Source organism: Xenopus tropicalis, chromosome 4 (genome assembly GCF_000004195.4).
Source record: "Xenopus tropicalis strain Nigerian chromosome 4, UCB_Xtro_10.0, whole genome shotgun sequence".
NCBI classification, from domain to species: domain Eukaryota; kingdom Metazoa; phylum Chordata; class Amphibia; order Anura; family Pipidae; genus Xenopus; species Xenopus tropicalis.
The window spans coordinates 102,371,973-102,399,796 of NC_030680.2; the positions used below are offsets into that span (position 1 = coordinate 102,371,973).

Sequence of the window (27,824 nt, forward strand, 5' to 3'; positions counted from 1 at the left end):
TCTCTATCAGAAAGTTTTAAAATCTCAGTATAGGAATGCAAATTGGTTGAAGTTAGTTTCTCTACTTCTTTTGCATTAGATTCAGATCTGTGAGTATTAATGTCAAGTTGCACATCAATGTGACACAAAATGACACATGCCATAAATTACTGTGTTGTTGCCTCTTCTAACAACAATAAGGGTAAGCATTAGAATATAGGGGAACATATAGGAACAATATTTTTTAATTTACAGTACCTGCACTTTGATTAAAAAACGTGAACAAGGTTAGGATGAATTGAGTGATCTTAGCAGCTGTAGCACAATCAATTTATACATTTTTATTTATCAATACCAGATATTTTACTTTCAGGTGGTAAAAGTTTTAACAATTTGCTTAAGCGGAATTCTTTTTAGTGGACTGATTTGTTCCAGTGCAGTAAATAATCCAAATCCTTTCTTGCCCACATTATATATCTATTGGGGGAGCCAATCAGAGCTGAGAAGCAGAGAACACTACCTCTAAATAGATCAGAACCAACACAAGTATTTCCTTTGATAAATGCGCCAATTTGTTAAAATGTTATTGATTGTCAACAAGTTCTTGATATGCTGTTTTAAATATAAACATCACAATTAAATTATTAATTAGAATATACTATTTTTGTTTTTTGCTGAACATTGTCAGCTAGGGACTCAATTTTATACAAAAGTCCCACAAGACTATTGTGTGCAGAGAGCTTCAGATACTTATTTATGGCAGACTTGTAGGGTCTTTTTTTAAATAAAAATATTATGTATGTGTAAAATTTACAAAGGCCCTTCAATACTCACCTTATTATAATCATTTATTTATATAACACTTTATAGACATTAAACATCATTCGCAGCCCTGCCACAATATCTGCCCTAGTGGGACTTACAAGTCCAGTTGCTTTAGATTTATTTATACTAGATACATATGAAATAATCTAGCGCAGTTTTACTTTGCACAAACAAGAAAATCATATATAAATTTAAAAAAATACTATTTATTAGATCTTGGCAACCTTTAAACATTATACAACTTCAGTGATGTTACTTAAGCATGAGATGACTATAATATATATATGCCATCTATAGCAATGTGAGTGATTGTTCTGGTCAATGAAAGCCCTTTTATACAACATTTCTAGACTATGCAAATGTTCTCCTCTAAAGACATAACATCCTTGGCATCTCATTATGATGTGTGTGAAATGCAGACCATCTAACTGATAAGGATGGTAGAGAATTTTATTCCAGTCAGGCCTCCCTTACCTAATTTCCCTTTTCACTGTTTTGTCTCTTTTGCCTGTTCCTTTGGGAATAGAGTGATTGATGGCCTAATCCAATAACTGTATTACACAGCCTCAACCCGGGCTCGTTTCCTTATCATTAACAGTTAGCCTATGGTTAAATTCACAGCTCACTGCTTGGTACAGCCCCAGAGATTTAAGCGTCTGGCCTTTAAAAAATATTTAACATAAAATTGAAATCTTGACAGTACTGAGAATTCAGCTCTGTGTAAATCCTGCCTAATTAATCTGATATACTATACTACAGTACAGTAACGCACAGAAGAGATGTAAGCTGCTCCAGTATATTTAACAGCGTATGGTATCTGTGTTGCATTATACATTTGCAATCATACATTTATAAAAGAATATCATGTTCTTAGACTAGTTCTGCACAATTTACTGAAAGCATACATGAAATGTTGTTTTGCTCTATTAATACCGATTTGTTACACAGTGGTTGGGGGAAACACATTAGCAGTCACTATTTAGTTATAAGTGATTCCCATGAAACTTGTTGCCCAATGAATGAGAAAAAAAAAGAATAAGGAAAAAATCAAATTCCAGTACATATGTGTAGGAATCAATAATCTTTTACATTGCATATAATGCTATACACAAAGGGAGTGCCTACATCTTGCTGTATATATTTACGTAGTTCTAAATGAATATTTACAAAATGAATAGTGATGAGCGAATCTGTCCTGTTTCGCAGTAAAATTTGCAAAACTGAGGAAGAATTCATGAAACAACGGAAATGTGGCTACCACACGCAACTTATTTCATGTGGCCATGACTTTTTGATGCAACCACATTTTCCCTCGCTCACTCAGTGAACTTCTGTTGCAGCAAATTTTTGTGGCTATTTGGCAAAAAAAAATTGCCGTTATCCAGCATGCTCATGGCTGGATAATTTTCTGGATAAGGGGTCTTTCTGTACTTTGGATCATCATACTTTAAGTCTACTAAAAATATCGTTTAAACATTGAATAAACCCAAGAGAATTGTTTAGCCTCCAATAAGGATTAATTATATCTTAACTGGGATTAAGTACAAGGTTCTGTTTTGTTATTGCAGAGAGAAAGGAAAAAATCTATAAACATTAGAATTATATAATTATAATGTAGTCTATGGGAGATGGCTTTGCCGTAATTAGGATCTTTCTGGATAATGGGTTTCTGGATAACGGTTTCCCTACCTGTACAATATATCACTAATACCTTATATGAGGATACTGTATATATCCTAAAATAACCATCTTCATTAATGTCAGTTCATTCTTTACAGGTCGCATTGTATTACCAATGACAAATATTTTTTTAAATCAGAAGTAGATTTATTCCAAAAAATTAAAATTTGACAAAAAAATTAAATGTTACTAAAATGCTTGTAAATAACAATCACTTCATGCTTTCCTGCTTAAAAAAAATCTAAGACCAGTGTATTGATCTGTTTTAATCAGACTGTTTTTTAAGCACATAATGCTACACAAGGCTTGATAAATGTAAGTAGTTTTAATGGCATTACATGTGACATCACCTTAAATTAAGTAATACACCTCTGACCTTGTCTTGTCACTTACGGAGGAGGAAACTTCTACGAAGAAGGCAGCTGGGTCCCTGATGTAAAATTATGCATCTCATAAAATGCTATCCTGCTAAAGTGTCAAGACTCAGGAATTGCCATTTTCCTTCTTTGTTACTATGAAGCAGTCAGGAACAGCACTGACACATTTTGGACAGTTAACTAACTGTCAAAAATCTATTATTAGGGTTTTGATCTTTCATGCACCAAAAAATGATGACACAGTGCCATGATGTACTAAAGCATTTTATGGTTAATAATTGACGATTCAATGATTGGTGTGTGAGGGTAAATTTTGAAAAATATGTCCAAAACAAAATATTTCAACAAACCTGGAAAATTATTTCCCATTGATTCTAAAGACAAACAAAACTGTACAAAGTTTTGCTTGATTAATAATATCTTCATAAAAGAGAAAAACTGACATGCAGTTTGTTTAGATTTATTAAAATGCAATGTAATGATAAATGTATTTATTAAAAACTGTGTAAAAGAAAAGAGTGTCCACCAAACCTTTCAGCACCATATCTTTAATCATTATTTTCAGAGAGATTGCAACATTTTGATATTTTTGGTTGGTGTTGGAATCTGAGCAATCTTATTTTAAATGTATATCTATGTTATGTTTGGTCTTAGGGATTTTAATATAATGAAGACATTAGCATTCTAGAAATTTCTGCACCAGATTTTTTTTTTTTTTACTTGTAATTATTTTACTTATTTTGTCCTTAAACTGTACAATTTGGCATTTACATTGCTATCTGGTTGCTAGTGCCACTGACCCTATCAATCAGATGATGGTTTGAATGGCAGGCTGTTAGATAAATAGGTGCTGCATAGAAAGATAAGTAATAATAATCAGAATGAAGCCTCACGATCATTCCACATTATTGCGGTCAAGGTTACATGGTTACATTGTTATTTTGAATTAGAAAAAAGACAACTGTCTGTCATATAATATTATACTCTTCAGTGTCTCACTTAGCATCCCTCACGCATATTAGCCAAAAAAGGGAGTACCGTGCCTGTCTTTATTTATCTCTCTCTCTCTCTTAATATACTGTATAAATATGTATTTGGTCTTAAGACTTTTGTCACCTTGACAAGTGTAGTTTTTTTTTTTTTACTAGATAGATATATAATACCTTACTGGCTTTGGAAATCCCCTACTGGTATATTTACCTCTATTGTCTAAAGAAAGTCCTGCGACCTGTAACTTAGATACCTTGCCAGAATATGGAAGCCCTGGTCTTTTTCTCTTTGGTTTTCACCTGCTGATGAAGGTGGATGCCTGCTAGAGAGCCTGGGACATGAAGGCTCCAGTAAAGGAATGCCCTGTTTAAAGTAAGCCCATAGTGATCTTGGGGAACAAGGACCTGTGAATGAAGTATGTAGATAGTGGTAGGTAAGGTCCTGTTATAGTACACTCTGGGAGTCTAAAGAAGACAGTTATGAGCTCCAACATAGGAGTGATAGAGTGTAAGTATCTCTCCTAGGTGATACTGACTGTTAATATAGGTGTCATAGTGGACACTTAGACAGGTTATAGGATTTTACAATAGATTCCACTGGAGGTCATGTAGGCCCATTAAAGGGTGTGACAGAGTTGAAATGGGATCCTGCCAATTCTGTCCCTAAAAAAAAAAAAACCCCCACAAAAAAATTAATCTTCACCAATAAGGACATTCCACAACCTCACAGCCCTCATGGCAAAGAACCATTAAGGTGAAAATGAATTCCATTCACTTATAATGGGTGACCTTTTATTTTTTATTTAATTGTGTGCAAAAAAAATATTACTAGACACTGACATTTTTCTATCCAAACCACACACCACTAAATCCTTTTCAATTAAGGAGACCGCAACGCAAATCTATTCAGTGTATAACTAGTATTAATGTGTGTGTGTGTCATGTTAGATTTTTTTTTTACGTTACACCACATTTGACCACATTTGCTAGATTGCTGCCCAGTTTCTCAATTTCATAGATGCATTCTGCAAACATCCTTTCATGGAATCCATTTTATTATCAGCAAACACATACAGTACTTACAATGGTAGTCCCTTATGAATAAATTAAATGCTAATTGGCCAAGGACATACTCCTGAGATACTTCACTAACAACATAAAGTCTGACTAAAAAAATACTATGTTCATATATTTAATAATTATATTTAATAATTAAATCAGTAACCTTGTATTCAGTAGAATCACAAGCACTGCAGTTTGGTGATCCAAGGGGCACATTTATCAAAGTACGAATTTTTGCCAATTAAATGCACGATTAGAAAAAAAATTCTGACTAACCACAATAATTTCTGATTTGAGTTAATTGTGCAAAAATTGTGGTCGTACGAAAATATCGTGATGCGATCCGAAAGTTACAAAATTTTCATATCCGAACAATCATATTTCTTAAACTTAGAAAAATACAAATTTTTTCTCATTCGTACTCAGTCGGGCAATCTGTACAGAATAGGGCTTGCTGTGTTGTTATTTCACTGATTAAAAGAACAGGCAGGGTCAACACAATAAGAAAATACAAATACATAAAGAATACATTTAAAATCAAGATTAAGTGCTAAGAGTTGAGGGAATTTCTCCCTCCCTTGTAGAGCTTCCAGTCTACGTACAGTACCTGCATACCATAGTATGCATAGCATCAGGTCTTAGGTGTCAAATGACGAATATTCTAACGAAAATTAGTTAACTATACTTAGGGGGAGATTTACTAATCCACGAATCCAAATCCCGAATGGGAAAAAAACGGATTGGAAACGAACATTTTGCGACTTTTACATATTTTTTGCAACTTTTTCGTCGCCGTTACAACTTTTTCGCGTATTGCCGCGACTTTTTCATATTGAGCGCTCGTTAGCGGCGGGCAAAACTTTCCGACTTTGCATGATTTTGGAAGCCTCCCATAGGACTCAATGGCACTCTGCAGCTCCAACCTGGCCCAAGGAAAATCACAATACTGAAGCTTGAATGAATCCGAAAGTTTCGTACTCGGCGCGACAGTACAATTATTCCGTGACAGCGACAAAAAATTCGCAAAAATACCGATAATACGGAAAAAATGCATTCGGACGCTTTTCGGACGTTCGTGGATTAGTAAATGTCCCCCTTAATCTTAAATTGGGCCTGTAAGAAAGGTTTTATTAACCGTTTCTTTACTGGCATAAAGAGGGAAAAAACTTCAGAACCTAATTTCTTCAAACAATTTACCTGCTTCTGATAGTATACTGTATACTGAAAAATACATTTAGCCTGCTTCTACAATTGCCTTGTTCAATAGCTGATATTTTAGGATTAATATCCCTAGGCAAACAATTCCACTGCTGTAGGAGGGACTGTCTGGGGCAGAGGGATTATGTCTCAGTACTAATTCAGAGTTCCATAGTCTACTTACAGAGAGTCCAAAAGTCTGCATGGAATCCAGAAAATAATCTGAAGAAGGTTATACAGATGCTATACAGAAATTTGTTCATCACTGCTTAAATTGCTGTACAAATAAAATAAATCTGATTATCTACTTTCCTATCAAAATATATGCACAGTGGGCAGCTCACCATGGGAGATTAATGCTATGATTCATAAAGAAACATAGGATAGAGGGAGATGTCACATAATAATGAGTAAAATATATTTTACCAACTCTCACGCAATTCTACAAATTGTCTGTTAATGTTGGCAATCATCTCCCTATGTTCATAAATAAAAAGGCCCCTTTAAAAAAGTATAAGACCTCAGTACATAGTTACATAGTTACATAGTTACATAGGGTTGAAAAAAGACAAGTGTCCATCAAGTTCAACCCATCCAAGTAAACCCAGCACACTTAACCCACACCTACCAATCTATACACTCACATACATACACTATATATACAACCACTAGTACTAACTGTAGATATTAGTATCACAATAGCCTTGGATATTCTGATTGATCAAGAACTCATCCAGGCCCCTCTTAAAGGCATTAACAGAATCTGCCATTACCACATCACTAGGAAGGGCATTCCATAACCTCACTGCCCTCACCGTGAAAAACCACCTACGCTGCTTCAAATGGAAGCTCCGTTCCTCTAATCTAAAGGGGTGACCTCTGGTGCGCTGATTGTTTTTATGGGAAAAAAGAACATCCCCCAACTGCCTATAATCCCCTCTAATGTACTTGTACAGAGTAATCATGTCCCCTCGCAAGCGCCTCTTTTCCAGAGAAAACAACCCCAACCTTGACAGTCTCACCTCATAGTTAAAATCTTCCATCCCCTTAACCAGTTTAGTTGCACGTCTCTGCACTCTCTCCAGCTCATTAATATCCTTCTTAAGGACTGGAGCCCAAAACTGCACTGCATACTCAAGGTGAGGCCTTACCAGGGACCTATAAAGGGGCAAAATTATGTTCTCATCCCTTGAGTCAATGCCCTTTTTTATACAAGACAGCACTTTATTTGCTTTAGTAGCCACAGAATGACACTGCCTGGCATTAGACAACTTGTTATCAACAAAAACCCCTAGATCCTTCTCCATTAAGGAAACCCCCAACACACTACCATTCAGTAGATAGTTTGCGTTTATATTATTTCTACCAAAGTGCATAACTTTGCACTTATCAACATTGAACCTCATTTTCCAGTTTGCTGCCCAGTTATCTAATTTTGTCAAATAGCTCTGCAAAGCGGCAGCATCCTGCATGGAACCTATAGTTTTGCACAATTTAGTGTCATCAGCAAAAATAGAAACAGTACTGTCTATGCCCACCTCCAGGTCATTAATAAACAAGTTAAAAAGCAAAGGCCCAAGGACTGACCCCTGCGGTACTCCACTAACCACACAGGTCCAATTAGAAAATGTTCCATTTACCACCACTCTTTGTACTCTATCCTTCAGCCAGTTCTCTATCCAATTACAAATATTATGTTCTAGGCCAATATTCCTTAATTTGATCATTAACCTTCTGTGAGGTACTGTATCAAACGCTTTAGCAAAGTCCAAGTAGATGACATCAACTGCCATTCCAGCATCGAGGTTCCTGCTCACCTCCTCATAAAAGGCGACTAAATTAGTCTGGCAAGATCTGTTACGCATAAAACCATGCTGGCACAAACTAATAGTATTGTGAACTGCAATGTATTCAAGTACCCTATCCCTTATTACCCCTTCCAAAAGTTTTCCTACTACTGATGTCAGACTAACAGGCCTATAGTTTTCAGGCTGAGAACGGGATCCCTTTTTAAATAACGGCACCACATTAGCAATCCGCCAGTCTCTTGGCACCATGCCAGACCTCAATGAATCCTGAAAAATTAAGTGAAGAGGTTTGGCAATCACAGCGCTCAGCTCATTTAATACCCTGGGATGAATCCCATCCGGCCCTGGACCTTTGTTTACCTTTACATGTTCAAGTCTCTTTTGAATTTCCTCCCGAGTGACCCATGCGCCAGTAGCTAAATTACTAGAACTGGGCATATTACAAGGGAAGCCTTCATTATCTGGCTCCTCAGATGTATAGACAGATGAAAAATAAGAGTTCAAAATTTCAGCTTTTTCCCCATTCTCATCAACCAACTTACCCCCCCGTGATAATAAAGTTCCCACCCCTTCTTTTTTTACTATTCACATAATTAAAAAATAATTTAGGATTCTTTTTACTCCTAGCAGCAATATCCCTTTCCATTTCTATTTTAGCTTGCTTGATAGCTTTTTTGCATGCTTTATTTGCTTCCTTGTACCTGATGAAAGTTTCTGCTGTCCCAGCTAACTTGAATGCCCTAAAAGCACGTTTTTTCTTACCAACCTCGACAATAACACTTTTATTCAGCCATAAAGGTTTTGCTTTGCGATGCCTCTCCTTGCTTACAAGGGGGATATACTGTTGTGTATACCTACAAAGCAATGTTTTAAAGATGTTCCATTTTCCTTCTGTGTCTAACCCCATGAAAAGCCTTTCCCAGTTGACACATTGCAGAGATGCCCTTATACTGGCAAAGTCTGCACGTCTAAAATTGAGCGTATTAGTTACTCCCTTATAGCGCTGTCTCTGCAGCATTATCTCAAAGGAGACCAGTAGCTAATGTACTTTTAAACTGACAGAGTAGCCGCTATGTGCCCCAGTAAGTATATAGTTCAGTTAAAGGTTCCACAGCTAGGGTAGGGCTTGTAAATAAGATGTACTAATCAATGGATATAGAGTGATTCACAGGCTGCATTTACAGTGCACATATGTCTCCCAGTATTAAATACATCTGCTGCTGTGCTAAATATGTACTTAATCAGTAAAACATTTAAAAGTGTTTAACCAAAGGGATTTTGTGTTAAAAAGTTAAATCTTCTCCTATTAAATCTTATTACTTTATCTAGTTTTTTTAGCGTCAAATTATATGTAATGTGATATTTGTGCATTTAATTATGGCGATTGTAATAACTGGAAAGATATCTGCACATATTTGATTAACAATGATTTCTTTTATATAAAATGTATAAATAAAAATAGCAAAGTATATTGACAATAGAGCCATTTACCCACTTAATAAAGACTTTCCTGTTTAAAATACAGTATCCTATATATATATATATCAGGAAGAAACATCTTTAAATGGTGGAGGTCACAGAATGTCCCTTTCTCAGTGACCTTATTCAGTACCATACTGCTGTGTTCTACTATTAACGAAAGGGCAACACCAGAATCTTTACACTCAATATGTTCCATCTGTCACAATCATTAGAAACAGACTGACCAAAATTGAGCTTTGAGAATTCAGTCTTTTAAGTGACATGTCATACAAGTTTTGAACATGCACCCCCTGTGGTTTTAACAGACTTTAAGGAAGAGTTCTGAACATAAAGGGCACAACCTACCAGACACTCCACCATATGTGGTCCTACTCCCTCTTCCAACTGCAGGCCAAGGTGTTGCATCTGCTTTAAGTCCCATCAGACCTGAAACTGTATTGGTTGCAGTAACTCCATCTGCACCACCTGTAAAACAGAACTCATTAGAACAGAACCCAACAGAAAACATTATCACATGAACACAAAATTATTTTTAATGGGTATGAAGTACATAATTTTCCTCTTTCACTATTTTTCTAAAGAGCAAAGTCAAATAAGGACAGTAGATGACCAAAAATATATATATATATTGTTTCCAACACCAATTAAGTAAATTAAATCAAAGTAATAATATATGTTTTAAGGGGTTCACCTTTGTACAACCATAATCTCGTCATATGCATAGTTAAAAAATGTGCCCCTCGCCTCAAAATTATCCTTCTGCTGATCCTTTACTTCTGCACAGTCACTAACCCCTATAAACACTACAGTTGCTTTTTTACTTCCTTATATGATGTCATGCATAGTACTGGCAGCAGGCTTAACTCCTATTGGCTGTGTGTCCTGTCATTGCTTCCTGTGAGTGCTGTAAATCTAACAGTATGTTAGATTTGTGATATGCTAAGTCTGTTTGCCTATGCCATTGCAAGGGAGAAATGAACCAGTGACCTTTTCAATTTGTGTAACTGGTTAGAGTGCACAAGCAACCAATAAATTAGTACAATATAGGAAGTTCTTAGTGTGTCAACTCAAAAGAGGCCCCTCCCCTCCCTTCAGAAAACTGATCAGAGAGACAGAAGAAAGTCTGATTTAATAGATATAAAAAGTAGCTTTTACACTGGCTTTTGTTGCATTTTTTTAATGGATTTTCTAACATTCTTTTGTGGTTTAATAAGATTTGAACATTAAAGGTGAATAACCCATTTAATGGGTAGATCGGTAGAAACATTTCTAACAGACAGCACTCCAGATAAATCTTCTTAAAAAGTCTTTATTCAGACAAAGGCTATAATCTTGACAGCAGTAATTTTTTAGACCTGGTTGGGTCTTTTATCAAGCTTGCTAAAAGACAAAAGAAGATTCACCAGGCATGCTGTCTATAAAAAAATGTTTTTGAATCAACTGTTGGATATGGCCACCATGTGACATGCACTGAATCTTAAAGGAAAACTATGCCATCAAAATGAATACTTAACCAACAGATAGTTTATATTATGTTAAGTGGCCTATTAAAGAACCTACCAAACAGGAATATATATATAAGTAAATATTGCCCTTTTTAGATGCTTTCCCTTGATCCACCATTTAGTGATGGGCTGTGTGCTCCCACAGAGATCACATGCCCATGAAATAATACAGCTCTAACTGTAACAGGAAGCAGTGTGGGAGTAAAAGACAGAATTATATCCATTAATTGGTTGATGTGGGCTAGCATGTATGTGTGTCTTGGCTTGTTTGTGTGCACTGTGAATCGTATGATTCCAGGAGGCGGCCCTTAATTCTTAAAATGGCAATTTTCTATTTAGGAGTACCCAATAGCACATACTACTAAAAACATATATTTTTTATGAAAATATTTTAGTTAGATGAAGCAGAGTTTTACATTACAGTGTTGACAACTTGTACTAATGTTATTTACTGAAATACTTTGAATACATCTGTTTAAAATATAAATGCAAATAAACAAACAAAAGGAAAAAATAAACACCAAAAAAGCTGCTGCCATTTTGCTGAACATCGCTTGTATGTATTAGAATATGAGACATATGTATTTCATCACTTAATCAGTCAACTTAATTGCTAATGCTTGCTATGGCTTAGTGAATAACCCCATTTTAAAAATAGTATGAAGTAATATTGTCTATTTAGTATTTTAATACATTTTAATGATCACTGATACACTTGAAATGCATTGTGCAGGGGTACATTGAAACATGTGCATATTCATTATGAAGATTTCAATGGATTTTGTTCTTGTATAACCTTACTGTAACTAATACATGCAGTACACAAAATATTTGTTTGGACCCTCATGTTGAAGTCATTTGGAGAGATATGAAAAGTTTATTGTGGTTAACCAAAGATATACAATGTACTTATATGATGTACAGAGTATTAAATCCATATTTTTATACATTGCACAATTGGGACCAACCCCAGAGAGGTGTTCTAAAATTTCTGAAAATGAAATTAAGGATAATGTGCTTATTACCGCTAATGATACAAACATGTTTTGGACATGGACATAGAAAATCTTTGTGACACTTTTGTCTGCTTTAATGTTTGTCTACCAATATGAATTCTTGAGATGCAGCCAAAGTAAGTGGCTTAATTCCAGAATTCACAGGTGAACTTTCTTACTTTCATGTCTACATTTAATGAATGCTTTTGATGAAAGACAGTTTTGTCAGCTCTTTTGAAGAAGGTATACTGTTGAGTTCTGCACTCTAGATACTAAAAGAGCTTAGAGTAACACTGCACTAACCATAGTTTTGGTGCTGTGTATTACTGACTGCATGAAGGGTGAGCCCGCTGCCTGAAATTTGCTCAACCATGTACCTTAATAGCAGGAGTTCAGCCTAAAGTGAACATTTATTATTGAATTTTAAAGAGAGTAAGAATATTTGCTGATACCAGCACTCTATATGAATTGGCTTCTTCCCATATTAGTCCAACGCTGATGCTGAATATGTAAAATTAATTGCAGCGATTCTATGGGCTTTATATGAAGTTTGTATTTCTTTTATATGTCTTTCATTTTTTTCTAATATTTCCACAACAGAAAAATGTTCACTATGAATTAAAAGGATAGATATTATTTCAATCCATACGAGTATCTGGACATATCTGTATGGCTTGTTAATATATATTTGACTTTCAGTAAAATGTCTACTCAGCAACAGATCAGCCCTTAAGGATTTTCAAATCTTAGCAGTGGTTCAGATTAAAAAAAAGAACAGATTGAACTATGCAATCTCTTCTTAATATTTATATATAATCACAAATACTTTTGACCTTTATACCACTGACACAACACAGAGAATGACTGATGTGACACAGCAAAAGAACATTATTTTGAATGAGGTTACATATGGAGTGAACATGACTCTAGTTCTCTGAACTGCCAGGTGCGGTGATCATTCACAGCATGATAATCACTCCCTTCAGGACCTCTCTCAATTGTTTATAGTGGATGAGAGCTCACCTAGAACAAGACACAGCTTCGGTTATTGTGCTGGGAATGGATCAGTGTTTAAACCATCAGACTAACTCTGGAGGTCTTCGGTTTATTTCCAGGTAATAATTTCTTTGTAGCTGCATCGCAAGCACTGAGGGGCCAGGATACATTATGCCTAAATAAGTACATGTGCATTGCTGTTTATCAGCAGTAATCCACATATATAACAATACAGAAATTACTCTGTGTCAGTATCAAGATACCATTGCAGTAATGTATTTTGAATCACGGAGTCGGAATTTAAATGGGTAGTTCAATTTAAATGAACTTTAATATACACAGCAATATTCTAAGACAATTTGCTGTTAGTCTTAATTTTTGATTTGTTTAGTTGAAATACTGCATATTTTTGGCCTACAACTGTCAGGCTGAAAATGTTAACCACTATGTGGTTCCTAGGACTTAAGTGCCATGCCTTCCAAACACCAATTTGGAAATAAATATAGAAAATAAATAGTAGAGGGACAGAAAATAAACAAACAAAAAAAAAGAATAACACTAAAAATGGAGTCCTTCCATTCAATATGTTTTTTTTTTTTTTAAGTTGCTTTGGCCAATAACCCTAAAACCAGATAACATTTTTAGTTGTAGGCTGGATAAAGGCAGAGTAGGAACGCTAAAAATTATATGCATAAATTGAATAATTAAGACTAAATGTATATTATGTCCATTTATAACATGCTAAAATGCAATTCCTGAAAAAGGCATGTAGCCTGAAAAAAAGTAGCTCATTTATTAACAAATTTACACATACAACAACCAACAAATGTTGATATCAATTAAGTGTAAGGCCTTTGTACAAAATTGCATTAACTTAACATTTAACAGTCATCTTCCTTGTAGCCTCTGATAACCGCTAATGTCTGGAAATACTTAACCAAGAGTGAGGGGCTCACTCCCCATGGATAGTGATGGGCGAAATGTTTAACCAGACATGGATTTGCCCACGCCAAAAGAATCATCACGGGCGGCAAAAGAATTGTCGCGCTGCATTTTTGCTGTTTCGTAAATCTTTTCAAAGATTTGCAATTTTTTTCGCCGAAGCGAAACAGGACAGATTCGCTTATCACTACCCACAGGCATTCTTTAATAAAATAAATATAATTATAAAATAAAAAGAATTATGGAAATAATGTATTTAATATACAGTAGAAAATTATCAGAGCAAGTAATGTATTTAATCTACAGTAGAAAATGATCAGATCAAGGAAAAAAACATTTCAGCAATATTACAGAGACTGAGATGTATGTGAGAATATATGTGTACTGTTTGTATTTCCTATATTAAGGGGACAATTTAATCAAATGCTGATTATTTTTTTTTTTGCTTTAAACTTTGTGGTTTTTTTTTTTTTTTTTAAAGCTTATATATTATTCCCATTTATGAGAACTATTCATGATTGTTTGCCAAAGGCAAAAACAAATAGCATCTTCATACTTTCCCCATTTTTTTAAATAAAAAACTATTAAGCTTCCCCCAGTTATGAGCAGGTACACACATATCTTACAGGCCAAAAACTTCCTGTCTGTCTTCAGCTGAGCATGGTGAAAAAGTGAACAGTTTGTCAGATTGCGGTTAAAATTATTCAAAATACATGTTTTTTTTTCATATTTCTTTAATACAGGAAACATCTTTCTTGATCTAAGCTTCGATAAAAATAAAAATATATCTAGAATGTATTATTTGGACTATGTATAACTGAGATTTTTTTTACCTTCTTGTGCAGCCATTGCAATTTTCACAACATCTGTGACATTTGGGGTCAGCTTTGCAAAGAATGGAATTTTGACAGCTTGTCTAACCCAGCGGCAGATGTTTCGTACCAGCTCTGGATCCTGTACAAATAGGCCACATTAAAATAAACAGATAAGCTTGAAAATTGTCTAATGAAAGCAAAGGCTCAAAACATAGCATTTAATTTGACTAGTATTTATACTATAACTTCAAAGAAAGTATATAAAATTATCAAGATAATGCATAATAAAACTAATAAAAGAATCAAACAAAAAAATCCCAATATTCTTCTACTTTTGTCAATATGGAGATTTTTTTTAAATTCATAGTATTTTTTGTTACTAAGAAACACTGACACATAATAAGTTTAAACATACAAGACAAAAGGGATTGATCAATGCACATTCCCTGGCCCCCTGTTTCATAAGTAAATTGTCTATTAGTTTCATGCTAGTGCATACAGTACCTTTTTTTTTTTTTTGTGTGTATTTACATAATAAGTTTGCCTCTGTTTAACTAAGAATTATTATATTTTTAAGGATAATTATTATTTATAAAGCACCAAAGTATTTCGCAGTGCTGTAAAATAAATTGGTGTATTTATTGAACATCCAGACTACAAAAAAAAAGACAAAAAACAATTATTGGTTGAGCCTTCAGGTTCAAGCAATTGGTTACGTAAACCACACGTGAGTTTCTGAACAGTTTCTGTCATGGGTTTGTTACCTATTCCTATCAATATGAGAGCTACATACCTTGTCTATTGCATCACCCATAAAGCCCAGAATGGTGATTAGAACAAAGGGGTGAAATAGTATCCTACAGTATTTCTGAGGGGAGAGCCCAGGAAATAGGATAAGGGGATTTTTTTTTTAGCAGAAAGCACTGGGATGCATCTGGGACAGTGGCTCCTGATCCACTTTATTGGAACTGGAAACCACCCTAAGGAAAAGGAAAGGATATTTTACTAATGAAGGGAGGGCAAACGACTAACATTATGGAACCATCAATCCACTGGATTAGTAGACCTGGAGGAACAATAACATCATGGACTGCATTATATTAGCTGTAATTTGGCTACACATGGACTATCTGGGATGCTCTAGGTAAATCCTGCCAGTTGGTGGCACTAACTTGTATAAACTTATGGCTTAAAATGGCATCTTGTGCAAACTGCTGATTAAAATGACTAGAAAATCCTATCCCTGACCTCTAAATTCTCCTGCTTGATAACTATACCATGTTGCGGGTTATGTAGGCCTGTTACAGTATCTGATTGCCTTGGCTTGTACACCTGGCAAGCTTTTTAATTTTTTCAAAAACCCACTTCGGAAAAAAAAAACCTGTTTAGCTTCAAGCCAAGGTAATCAGATACAGGAAGTACAGTTCAGGAACTGCTGTTTGTTTTAAGTAATCAATTGCTCAATCCCGCTGAGCAATAATAAATCAGCCTCTAAGTGTATTGAATTAAGATAAACTATGCTACTCAAATTTGCACTAGAATTGCACTATGCATTTTGTTTTGTTGTCTTTCACAGGAAAAAAAATGCAAAAAAAATGCCTATTGACTTCAATGCACTTACGGTCAGAAAAAACGTCCATTGACTTCAATGCATTTGTTGCAAGAAAAAACTAAGGGCTCATTTATCAAAATCTGAATTTCGGACTTTTAAAAGTACGTTTGGGAAAAATTTGTATAAAATACGAAAGTTACGAAATTTTCGTATCCGAGCAATCGTAAACGCCACAAAAAACTTTATGACTTTGATCCTTCACTGCATGATTTTGGAAGCCACTCTGCAGTTTCAACCTGGCCAAAGGAAAGTCACGATACCGAAGCTTGAATGAATTCTGAAATTTTCATATTCGTTGTGACAAATGCGATTTTGTCGCACAAATTGACGCACAGTACGAAAAGGTTGCGGAAATTAATGAAAATACGCAGAGTTCTAAAACTTAGAAAACACATTTTTTTTTTGCATTCGGACTCAATCGTACTTTAATGAATAGGCCCCTTATTGACTTCAATGCATTTGGAGTGAGAAAAAACTCCCACTGACTTCAATGTATTTTGAGTGGGAAAAAACACCCCCTTAGAGTCCAGGTAAACATTGTAAAATGTTTGTCACAGGAAAGCTGAAGAAACTAAGGGACATATTTACTATCCTTAGGTATTTTGCTGCAGGTGGCAACAGCTAGTGATGAGCAAATTTTTTCGCCAGGCATGGATTTGCAACAAATTTCCACATTTCGCCACTGGCGAATTGTTTTGCAAAACTTCTGAAAAATTTGTTGCGGAAAAATTTGTCGCACGTCAAAAATGGGTGCGGTTGCGTCAAATTGGGTGCAGTTGCATCAAAAAAGACATGGCGACAAAAAAAGATGTGGACGACAAAAAACAGCCGCGTGACAAATGCTTTTAACTGAATTTTCACCGTTTTGTGCATTTTCTTGTCGCTTTACAAATTTTATGGCGAATCGAAATGGGACCGATTCGCTCATCACTAGTAACAGTGTTATCAGGCATAGAATCATTTGGAATAATGAGTACTCTTATTAGCTTACATTGCATTTATTTTAATACAATGCTCATTAGGCCTTACTGATGTGGTGGGGTTAACAGCTCTGAGCTGCAAATCCCATAGCACAGAATGGAATCTGACTTTTCAATGCAGTTAAAACATCTATCCAGTTGATACACTAATCAAAGCAGTTAATGCTTTTATAAATGCCAATATATTGCTTTACTGGCTGTCAGAAAGGTGTTAATACCTTGGAAACTATAGTGAACTGCTGCTAATTACTTTGGATTCCTAAGTTTGAGAGTTAGTAAATTTCTTCCTTGAAGATAGAGCTCCCCACAGTAAAAATTACTCCACTCTCTATTCATTCCTATGGGATTGTTAAAACCATATTTATCAAATGGTGAAGAATCTACAGTGCTGATTGTCAAATACTTGACTGCCAAGCACTGTTAATGATGAAATGATGATGATAAAGTGAATGAGTTTGAAAAGTGCATTTCAGGTAAGGCAAAAATCAAATATTGTAGATATTGCATTGATAACAACCTTAAAGAACTAAGTAATTCCAACACTGCAGATACTGCTCTGTAGTCAGCGAACATGGGTTTATAATAAAAAAGAATGTTAAGCAAAGTCTGTAATATCAAAACAACAATGAGAGCTCATGACAGAGATGTTTCTCAGTAGACTGCTGGTTTGTTTAACTTTGCTCATTGGGACCAGAAAATAGCATGTGACTTTTATTTCATTTTTACATTTTGCCCTGTTTGGTGCAAGAAATAACAAAACCATAGATATTTACTAATTAAAACAAAAGGCAAAAGTATGTTCAGCACAAGCCCAAATAATTGAACCAGTGTTGAAAGTTCTGTCTTCTGACACATCTTTCTTTTTGTATTTACCTGATAGCCCCTGTAATAGCGAGAGAAGGGAAGATAGTTTTTTAGCTAAATTAGAATGAATTAAAAAACTAATTTGTGAATCCAATAATTGCCTGGGATCACAGGAATGGTATCCATATGGACAACGATGCACTGGTATCTAGAGGTTTCTTAATACAATCTTAGAAGCACTACAGTTGAGCATGCATGACACTTGTCAAAAAATTAACAAAACAATGTTCCATATAGTGAGGCTAAATACAATTCAAGAACCTGGCATTTGAGTTCTGCAGCTGTCATAAATGTCCCATGTGTGGCCAGCTGGTGTTGGCAGAAATGATGGCACAGACAAAAGATTAAGGCACGAGGGACATCCAAGATTGGCAGCTACATGAAAGAAACATGATGAAGAAGGAATTTTAATTCATTAGCTTTGTGACCATGCAGCCTTTTGAAAATATTTAATAAGTGTCCACTAGTGTATGAAAGCAATTTTTTGTTTGTTAGTGGTGTCTAATGCCATAGTTCAAACTGAACTAGATAGAAGTATTTATATGCCAAAAATAAATATTCTTTGTTTTTATACATAGAGTGAATATCAGCAACAGTGCGTGTTATTGGGTTTTAAGTTGGATTTTAACATTATTGTGTTCAGCATTTACAGAAACCCTCACTGCTGCTTAACTCGCATTCCTGGAAATTACATTAAACATGGGCTGTTTTATGATTCCATGATGTGCCATTAAAGATGTCCTAATGTGATTTAATCTGATAAGGTCTGAAAATATTTTTTTAGGGAAGAAATCCAATATAATTTGAATTCCACTGTAATATTTTGGAGACAATAAAAAAATTAAATAAAATGTGTTGCCACAACTGTTGCTTATGTGACATATGATGATATCATTTCCTGGTACATTTAGGTAGGTGTTTGTTTCTTGAAAGGAACGTGCCATAACCTTTAGTGAAACATTATGCATAAAGCCCAGTGCTGAGCCAAACCAGTTGGGCACCCTAGGCATCCTGGACAGTGCCCACACAAACGTGCGAATGAGCACAGATGTGTTTACTTGACTACTGCAAAGGGGTAAACTACAAGTGAGCGATGGAGGGACAAGGGCCCAGACAAGGGGTAAGCGGCAGAAGAAGTACATGCCTAGTGCACACCCCCTCCACAGTTTCTCCCTAGGTACATACCTCTTCTGCCTGCTCCTAGTTCTGGCCCATCCGTGCCTGAGGTTTTTACAATAAATCAAAGAAAAATATTTAAAGTAGTAATTATTTTATAGGATACTAGTACATTCCTATTAATTTATAGATAAAAAAAAACCCTGTCCACCTTTGCTGGAGCTAAACAATAAGACTATAGTAGGGAACCTCTTTTTTTATTTCATTCAAAAATATTGTCAAAACAGTTATTCCTGCCACACAGATATGGGAATGACTACACTTCTGCACTAACCTCCGTTAAAGACAGTCACAAGTTCAACTGTCCCATTTTGATTTGGAGAAAAATTCAGTGGAAAAGTTTGCGAAATTTTTCTGACATTTTGCCAAATGCATTGGAGTCAACGCATGTTTTTTGGCTGCATTATTTCTTGCGTCAAATGCATTTGACTTAATTTTTTTCTGAAGTTTTTCCTTATGCCAAATGCATTAGTCAGTGGGCATTTTTTCTCATGTCAAATGCATTGGAGACAATGGTAATTTTTTGTCAAACCAAATGCATTGAATTCAATTGGCATTTTTTCTTGTGTTTCTTTTCCACGCAAAAAAATTATTTTTTTTCTGGTAAAGCAAAAATGATCACCACTTGCAAAACGTTTGTGAAATTTTGCCACAAATATGTATCTGGCAAAATAATTTGCTCATCCCTCATTACAGAACTTGACAGAAGCGGGTATTTTCTGTATTAATTTCAGGCTGAAATTGAAATACTACTGAGCCCATTAATTGTACTAAGAGAAACAATTCACTGGAATTCTGATCACAGTTTAGAATTATGTTCATAATTTTGATTTTCTGGTTTGAGATTTTCTTGGTTAATGTTTCATTACACAACTCTGTAAATGATTTACTTTGGTGTGACAGGTATGCAAGAAGAAATAGGCAGAACCACTATAGAAATTCTTACTGACCCTGACTGACTAAACTGCATTATGCTTAGAGAACATGTAAACATGCTTTCTTTGCTAATATGAAGACAGTTGATAATGCCATGATCAGAATGGGCTGACCAAGGAAAGAAAACTAAATATAAACAAATTAACTTTTACAAAACACAATTGGAAACCACTCTACATGTAGCCAAGAACCCAAATCTGTAGGGAGGGATGCATCATATAGCACCAAATACAATGGATTCTCCTTTCTCTCCTTCTACTTGCCAATAAAAGCTAGCCTCGTGTGACATTAGCCTAGTCTAGTCAGAGAAATAGGGAAGAAAGATTAACTAAACAGATATGGAAAATGTGTAAAACATTTCTCATACTTAATTACTAATGCATTTTAATGCATGCTTCTGTGATTCATCCCATCATTGGGAGATTCTGTACAGGTATGGAATCTGTTATCCAGAAACCCATTATCCAGAATGCTCCAAATTATAGGAAGGCCATTTACCATAGCCTCTACTTTAATCATATATTCTAATTTTTAAAAATGACATTTCTCTGTAATAATAAAACAATACCTTGTACTTTATCCCAACTAAGATATAATGAATTCTTATTTGAGGCAAAACAATCCTGTTGGGTTCATTTAATGTTTCAATGATTTGTTAGTGGACATGAAATATTAATTCTATGTAAGAAGTCCTCATTTGGGGAAAACCCCAGGTCCTCAGTATTCTGGATAATAGGTCCCATAACTGTATTCATAAGGGAAATTGTAGGTGCATGACCAACTTTGTTGCAGCAACAAAGTACAGGTATAGGACCCGTTATCCAGAATGCTCGGGACCTGGGGTTTTCCGGATAAGGGATCTTTCTGTAATTCGGATCTCCTACCTTAAGTCTACTAAAAAAATATTTAAACAGTAATTAAACCCAATAAGATTGTTTTGTCTCTAAAAAGGGATAATTATATCTTAGTTGGGATCAAGTACAAGGTACAGTTTTATTATTACAGAGAAAAGGGAATCATTTTTAAAAATGTGAATTATTTGATTACAATGGAGTCTATGGGAGATGGCCTTTCCATAATTCAGAACTTTCTGTATAATGGGTTTCCGGAAAAGGGGTCCGATACCCCTAATTGTGAAATATTAAAAAATAAACAAAATATTTTACTTATTTTGCAAGATTGTTGTAATTTTTTCATTTTTTGCTACATGACAGCTGAAAGTATAATCTGGATATAAAAAAAATAAGTAACGCCACAAAACATAAACAAGTCGCTTAAAAGAAAGATGACTAGAAGGTTAATGTATTTAATGTCACTGATAACAAAAGTTCAGTGAATGTTTAAATAATGTTTCCTTTAGCCTGAAAAAATAAGAAAGAGAGAACGCAACTTAACATATTACTGTAGGATAATTTTTCAAGGATCTAACAGTGGCGGTTAAGTAGAATCCAATGACCAATAGCAAACAGTAACAGAAAAAGAATCATCTTGTACATAAAAGAATGCAAGAGATAAAAACTGCAGTTTTACATTTTATACAAATGTCTGGCTGTGCAGTCTCCAGAGACAAGTGAATAAGCCTTGACTGGATTCATGACTGAGTGATAATGAACTTGAATGACAGAATCTGTACACTTACAGGCTTAATGGGCACAAAAGTAACCTGTTTATCATGGTCAGACCTACACAGCTTTTCCTTTTCATTCAGTTCTGCTCAGTGGAAGTGGGATCAAGATATGACCCACCCCAATTACCAGCAGTCAAGACAAGTTAATTCTTTCCTTTTTATAGGACTTTTTTCTACCGAAGGAATACATGGATTTGGCCCACTATAAGGTTATAAATTGGCTATGTGGATATAAGTAGTGAAGTATTAATAAAATGAAAAAATTAACAAAAACTATCAAGCACATAACATCATAGCGCATAAAATCATCACCCTAGTGCTTTCATAACTAGGCAAAAAGTAGGAATGGTAGATGGAACTTGTATACCTCTTAATAGATATAAACGTGCAGATGAAGGTCTGATTGTAGTCCAGGTAACTATATCAATACTAAAATATTGATTTATTTTGAGGTGGAATGCTACAGCAATGTGTGCAAATGTCTGCAATTTGATTCAGACCAAAGTTAAAGTATGCTGCAAAATTTACAGAATAAGGGCTGAAGTTTATAGAGTGCTTGTGGTGTAAATTAAAATTATAGCATTATAGACAATTATAAAATGCAAATGTGGCATTGGGAATGATAAGTTTTTCTCTTAACTAAGCATTAATGGGGTTATTTAATAAAAGGCACAAAGTTTGCCAAGGAGCAGTAACTACTAGCAATCAATCAGCATGTAGCATTTACTGGTCACCTGATTAAAAGCAAACATCTTATTGGTTGCTATGGGTTACTGCTACTGGGGAAAACTTAGTGCCTTTCACATATGGGGGTTAGAGACTATTTTAGTGGTGAGCAAATAAATAGGTGAAATTTTTTTTATGTTCAGCAATTTTTTCTTATGTGTGACAATTTTTTTTCCTCAATCCAAATGCATTAATTTTTTTATGGACGTGACTTTTTTTTTACATGTGCAACTCCTTTCTCACTGTAAATACATTAGTCCATGGGAATTTTTTCTCTGCAAATTTTTTGTTGTGGCAGTTTTGCTGAGATATTTGCTGATTTGGAATTTGCCATGAATCCACACCTGACGAAAAAATGTGCTCATTGATAGTCTATTTAATGCAACAGTTACACAGGATGATGCTGGGAAGGTGGAAAACAAAACATATTGAACAAAAACACAACTACCCCAATTTAGAAAAATTATAACAGGATCATTCCTGCTCTGCTTGCTCATGCCCATGCCCTTTATATGAAATAGTTGTTATACTGAAACTAGAATGACTTGAATTATAATATACACTCATAATCTTAAAAACCACCCATGTTATTTTAAGTGCTACAGAAGAAACCCCAATGGAAATGTAAGGGAAACTGTCCCTCTGTGCATTCACGGTTCTTTGAAAAGGTTTACTCTTACCAATTCAAGCATGTTAAATTTCAAATGTGAAATATCCTTAACAACTTTATTCCTTGGCAACTTTATCCATTACAACTTGAATCAGAAAGAATGAAGGGAATTTAACTGGTAGAGATCATTCTGCTTGAATGAAAATATATTAGTCACAGCATGAGCTCATCAGTAAATGATAGCTTCTGAAAGATTGAATAACAAGCTGCACATTTTAATCTTAGGTTTAATGATATATGGTCAGAATCTACAGGTATGACATGGAGTTATTGGAATAACAACTTCACAGGGAAGATTATGTTGAAGAAATGGATCTGAATTCACTGTTAAGGAAGAAATTACAATGCGATTGGTTAAGTATTCTGGCCATACACCTTACATACCAAAGCCAAGGAACAATTCCTGGTACAGAAGTGGTGGCAAATATTGGTCTAATCTCTATCCATAACATGACTTTTGATACAAGTAACACGAAAATTGCACCATTTTTCCATCCTATGTAAACTGACAGAGAGACTTTCTGTAATACTAAACATTCTAAAGTACTCATCTTTACACCACTATAAACGGCACATATATTAAAGTCAATGGGACAATTCTGGAGGTAAAGAAATGTCTGCTTTTTTTGTATGCACACCTATTTTTGCAATCAGATACCTATTTACATACAGTAAAATACTTATGGAACTGTATATATGTATGTATGTATAACTTTATTTATAAAATGCCACAAGGGTACGCAGCGCTGTACAATCTTACAATATACAAAATTACACACAGAGAGGACAAGTGTTATAATAAATAAATAAATAAATACAATAAATATATATGAATGCACAGGGAATAAGTGCCATGTGGTATGAGACACAGTAGGAAGGAGTTCCCTGCCCCGTAGAGCTTACAATCTAAGTGGTTAGGTAACATACAGGCACAAATTGTAATATATAAATAGCCCTGATTTTTACAGGGCATATTATGGCAAGTAAGAGGCAATATCTAGCATATTTTAATGTTATTTTCCACAGCTTTATAATAGGTTACTGATTTGATTGGATTTGCAGAGGTAGGTAACATTTTAATTAAGCTTTTGTACTTTTGCCTTTCATCCTCAACAAGACATCAGTTTTATTTACTTTACTCATGATATTATGAGGCCACAATGTTCAGCTTTGGGGCACACTTTCTGAAAATCATTTGCTTATTCTAGGTTTTATCTACACCTTTTTGGTAATCATTGATATTTGTCAGAAGCATACCTTGCCTATATTTTGAAAAGTTATTCAGTTTACTTTTCAGAAATGCATTTTTGAATCACAACATTTTTTTTACATTAGCTTTATAATCAAATCTAAGACATTTTCCCAAGCTTAAGGGAAATATGCATTCAAACCAAACCCAAACCTTCTAAGCTCAACAGATGTCACTCATTCTGTACTACTGTAACCCACTGATTTGTGGACTCCCCCTGTCTAAATGGGCCCCACTCCGATCCATCATGAACATAGTTGTCAGACTCGTAGACCTCTCCTCCTGTCCACAAGTGCTGTCCCATTCTGCCAGCCTCTTCACTGGCGGCTACCTGTGATACACAGGATTCAAGCCAAGATACAAAGCGCTCACCAGTACCTCACCAGTATATATATATATATATATATATATATGAGAGTGGAGCACACCCTATAGAGATTCAAATGCCTTGGGTGCTGGCTAAAATTGAGGAAATATACGGACAGAGAGACGCACGCACAAGGACTTGGCAATAAAGTGAAAAAGTTTATTGAAAAAAATCCAACGTTTCGAGTACTGACTGTACACTTCCTCAGGGACAAACCAAAACCTATATATATATAACCATCAAAATAATCAAATACAATGATCTTCTTGTCTCCTCCTCACTCCTTACTTCCTCTCACTCTCGTATTCAGGAATTTACACATGCTGCACCCATCCTTTGAACACTCTGCCCTGTCCCATTAGACACTCTCAGAGCCTCCAGGCTTTCAAACTATCACTTAAAACCCACCTTTTCATTCAAGACCTTTTCAGCAACCTGATCACCCAGTGAACCCCTCTACTGTTTGATCACACACTCACTACTGGAATATATTCATTTTACTTGTAGCAGTTTTTGCTGTTTTCCTACATGGCAGTGAGGATGTGTACATAAATAAATTGACCCATGGCCACAATGAGGAATTACAGGGTTCTAGAAATCAACAAAATGAACAAAAGAAAATGATTGTGCAACTGATGATGGAAATTTGGGACAGTATTACGGAATATGAGAAAGATCGGGAAGAAGACATGGTCTTGAGAAAGAAAATTCTTGAGGAAACTTTAAAAAGGGATTCTGCTGAACTAAATGCAGAAATTATATCCCTACAAAATTCTCCTTGTAAAAATGCAACCAAGTACCCTATACTGGAAATTCTGGCCAAGCTTATGCCTGAGTTCAGATTTGATATACTTACTATTCCCATCCTGAAGGTACTACAGTACATTAGTGTTTTCTAATGCAAGGAAGTCCCAGTCTTTGTAAAGAACATTCAGAGGGAGATGCAAAATCTATGCCTAACCATTTGCAGAATGGAAAATCTAACTTCTTATCCTTTAACAAATAAAAATATGGAAGGCACAATGAAGAATACCATTGTAATAATACACAGTGATAAAATATTGGTCTTAATCTGGGGTGTCCTCCAAATCTAAAGAGTCTAGCCAACGTTGCCAAAACTGGTAAAATTTATCAGGTATACCCCTTTGGGTGTATACCAAATGTGCCAAAGTGAGATGCTCCCGCAAAAGGTTTTTTCACACACCGGTAGTATGGGGGTCACTTAAAAGCCATTTAAGAGCAACACATTTACGAGCTAAGAATAGTGATTCTCTTATTGATGTTAGTATATAATGAGATTAAGTAAGGTTACAACCCCAAGTAAACGTATTTTGGGAGATACCTAGACTGGGATTGTAGTTGACATGGATAACAATCTGCAGACCTTACTCCAGAATTGAACAACTGCGGGACGGCTCCACATAAGGTGTAAGAAATTTGCACCTGGTGATTGGCATTTAGGACAGTTATCATTAGACCACATGTACAAGTTATTTCTCAGATATTGTCTATGGTCTTTAGATAAAGGAAATGCCTGGGTATTGAAAATTACTAAATTACTAAAGGGGCTGATTAGCCGATTGGTAATGTGGGGACGCAGTATCAAGTATCAATATGAGATTTGCCCTAGCTTATGTGCCTGAAAATTTCCCAAATGTATTTACTGTCTGGAGGAGCTATTCCAGAAATTCTGGTCTAAGAACAGCAGCATGTCATCAGCGTATAGTGCTATTTTTTCCTTGAGAGCTCAATATTCGCAGCCTACTATTTCCTCATCTGACCTAATGACATTTGCCAGCACTTCTATGGCCTGTGCAAACAACCCAGGTGACAGGGGGAAACCCCCCCATTTAATGGAGTCAAACGCTTTAGCAGTGTCTAATGACAGAATTACCCTTTTACCCTGAGTTGGAATGTGGTATTTGTAGAGTGTCCTAATGTTTATAGGAGACTACCCCTACCAGGCATAAACCCAGTTTGGTCCCTATGTATCAGTTTAAAAATTAAATTGATAATGAGTGCAGAAGATTTCTTGTCAGTAGGGCCATAACTTTTACTAATATTTTATTATTATATTATATGGGACAATAAGATTCACAGAACGTTAAATCCTTTCTTGCAGGGATCCCTAACCTTTTTTACTCTTGAGCCACACTCATCAACAGTTTCAATTTCCCTATAAAAGTCAATGGGTAAAATTTGATTGGCTGTTGTTGACCCCCCAACAAAATCTTCCCTGTCAAAGTCAATGGGAAAATTGGGGTGTTCACAAACAGACGGGGGCAGGATCGCTTTGAAAAGCACAAGCAACCTGCTCCGCTATAGGATGAAGAAGTGTGGGGAGTTTGGGTGTTGTACCCCTAAAACTGTAGGAGAAGTAGCGTTTAGAAAATGGGGGGCACTAAGAATAATAATTAGAAAAAGAGAAGAATAAGCTGAAGTCAAAGAACAGTATGTTGGGTTTTTCAACCCAACATAATAAAATACTACAATAAATACCTTTATAAACTCACCATTACTTACATAATATTGCTAAATTATTTGACACCTATGATAAATAGGCCCCTAAAAAAAGCTTTAATAAACTTTAATAAACCTATAAACAACTAGATGATTCAAAAACAAATAAGAATACAAAATGATTGACCAACTGCAAATAGCCACTGCCTGCATTATACTAAACATAAATGATGCCCTATTAAAGATGAAACAAGAAAATGATGCCCTTTTAAAGATGTGTTAATTCTCAATGCCTAGGGTATGTAGATAAGCTCTATATTAGGCATGAGGAAATTATTTTTCTCCAAAATAATACATATTTGTAAATGACACATACATTACTGGCTCCTCCAACAAAAGAACAGAACATGATTTAAGTTAAACTTTAAAACCTATTTGTCCCAAAAGCCATTTGACACATGCAGTTTTGTGAGCAGAAAAAATAATGCTTTGCCTAGGGAAAAAA

At 35.2% G+C, this 27,824-nt stretch overlaps 1 protein-coding gene across 2 annotated transcripts in view; it reads right to left on the reverse strand.

The window, feature by feature from the left end:
- Positions 1-27,824, reverse strand: part of dpyd (dihydropyrimidine dehydrogenase) — a 412,417-nt gene that overhangs the window by 78,265 nt on the left and 306,328 nt on the right. For both annotated transcript variants that reach the window (XM_002933799.5, XM_018093615.2), the window contains exons 17-18: positions 14,671-14,791; positions 9,745-9,864 (exon numbers count right to left, since the gene is read on the reverse strand). In XM_002933799.5, coding sequence (XP_002933845.2) covers positions 9,745-9,864; positions 14,671-14,791 — 241 coding nt within the window. The remainder of the gene's footprint in view (positions 1-9,744; positions 9,865-14,670; positions 14,792-27,824) is intronic.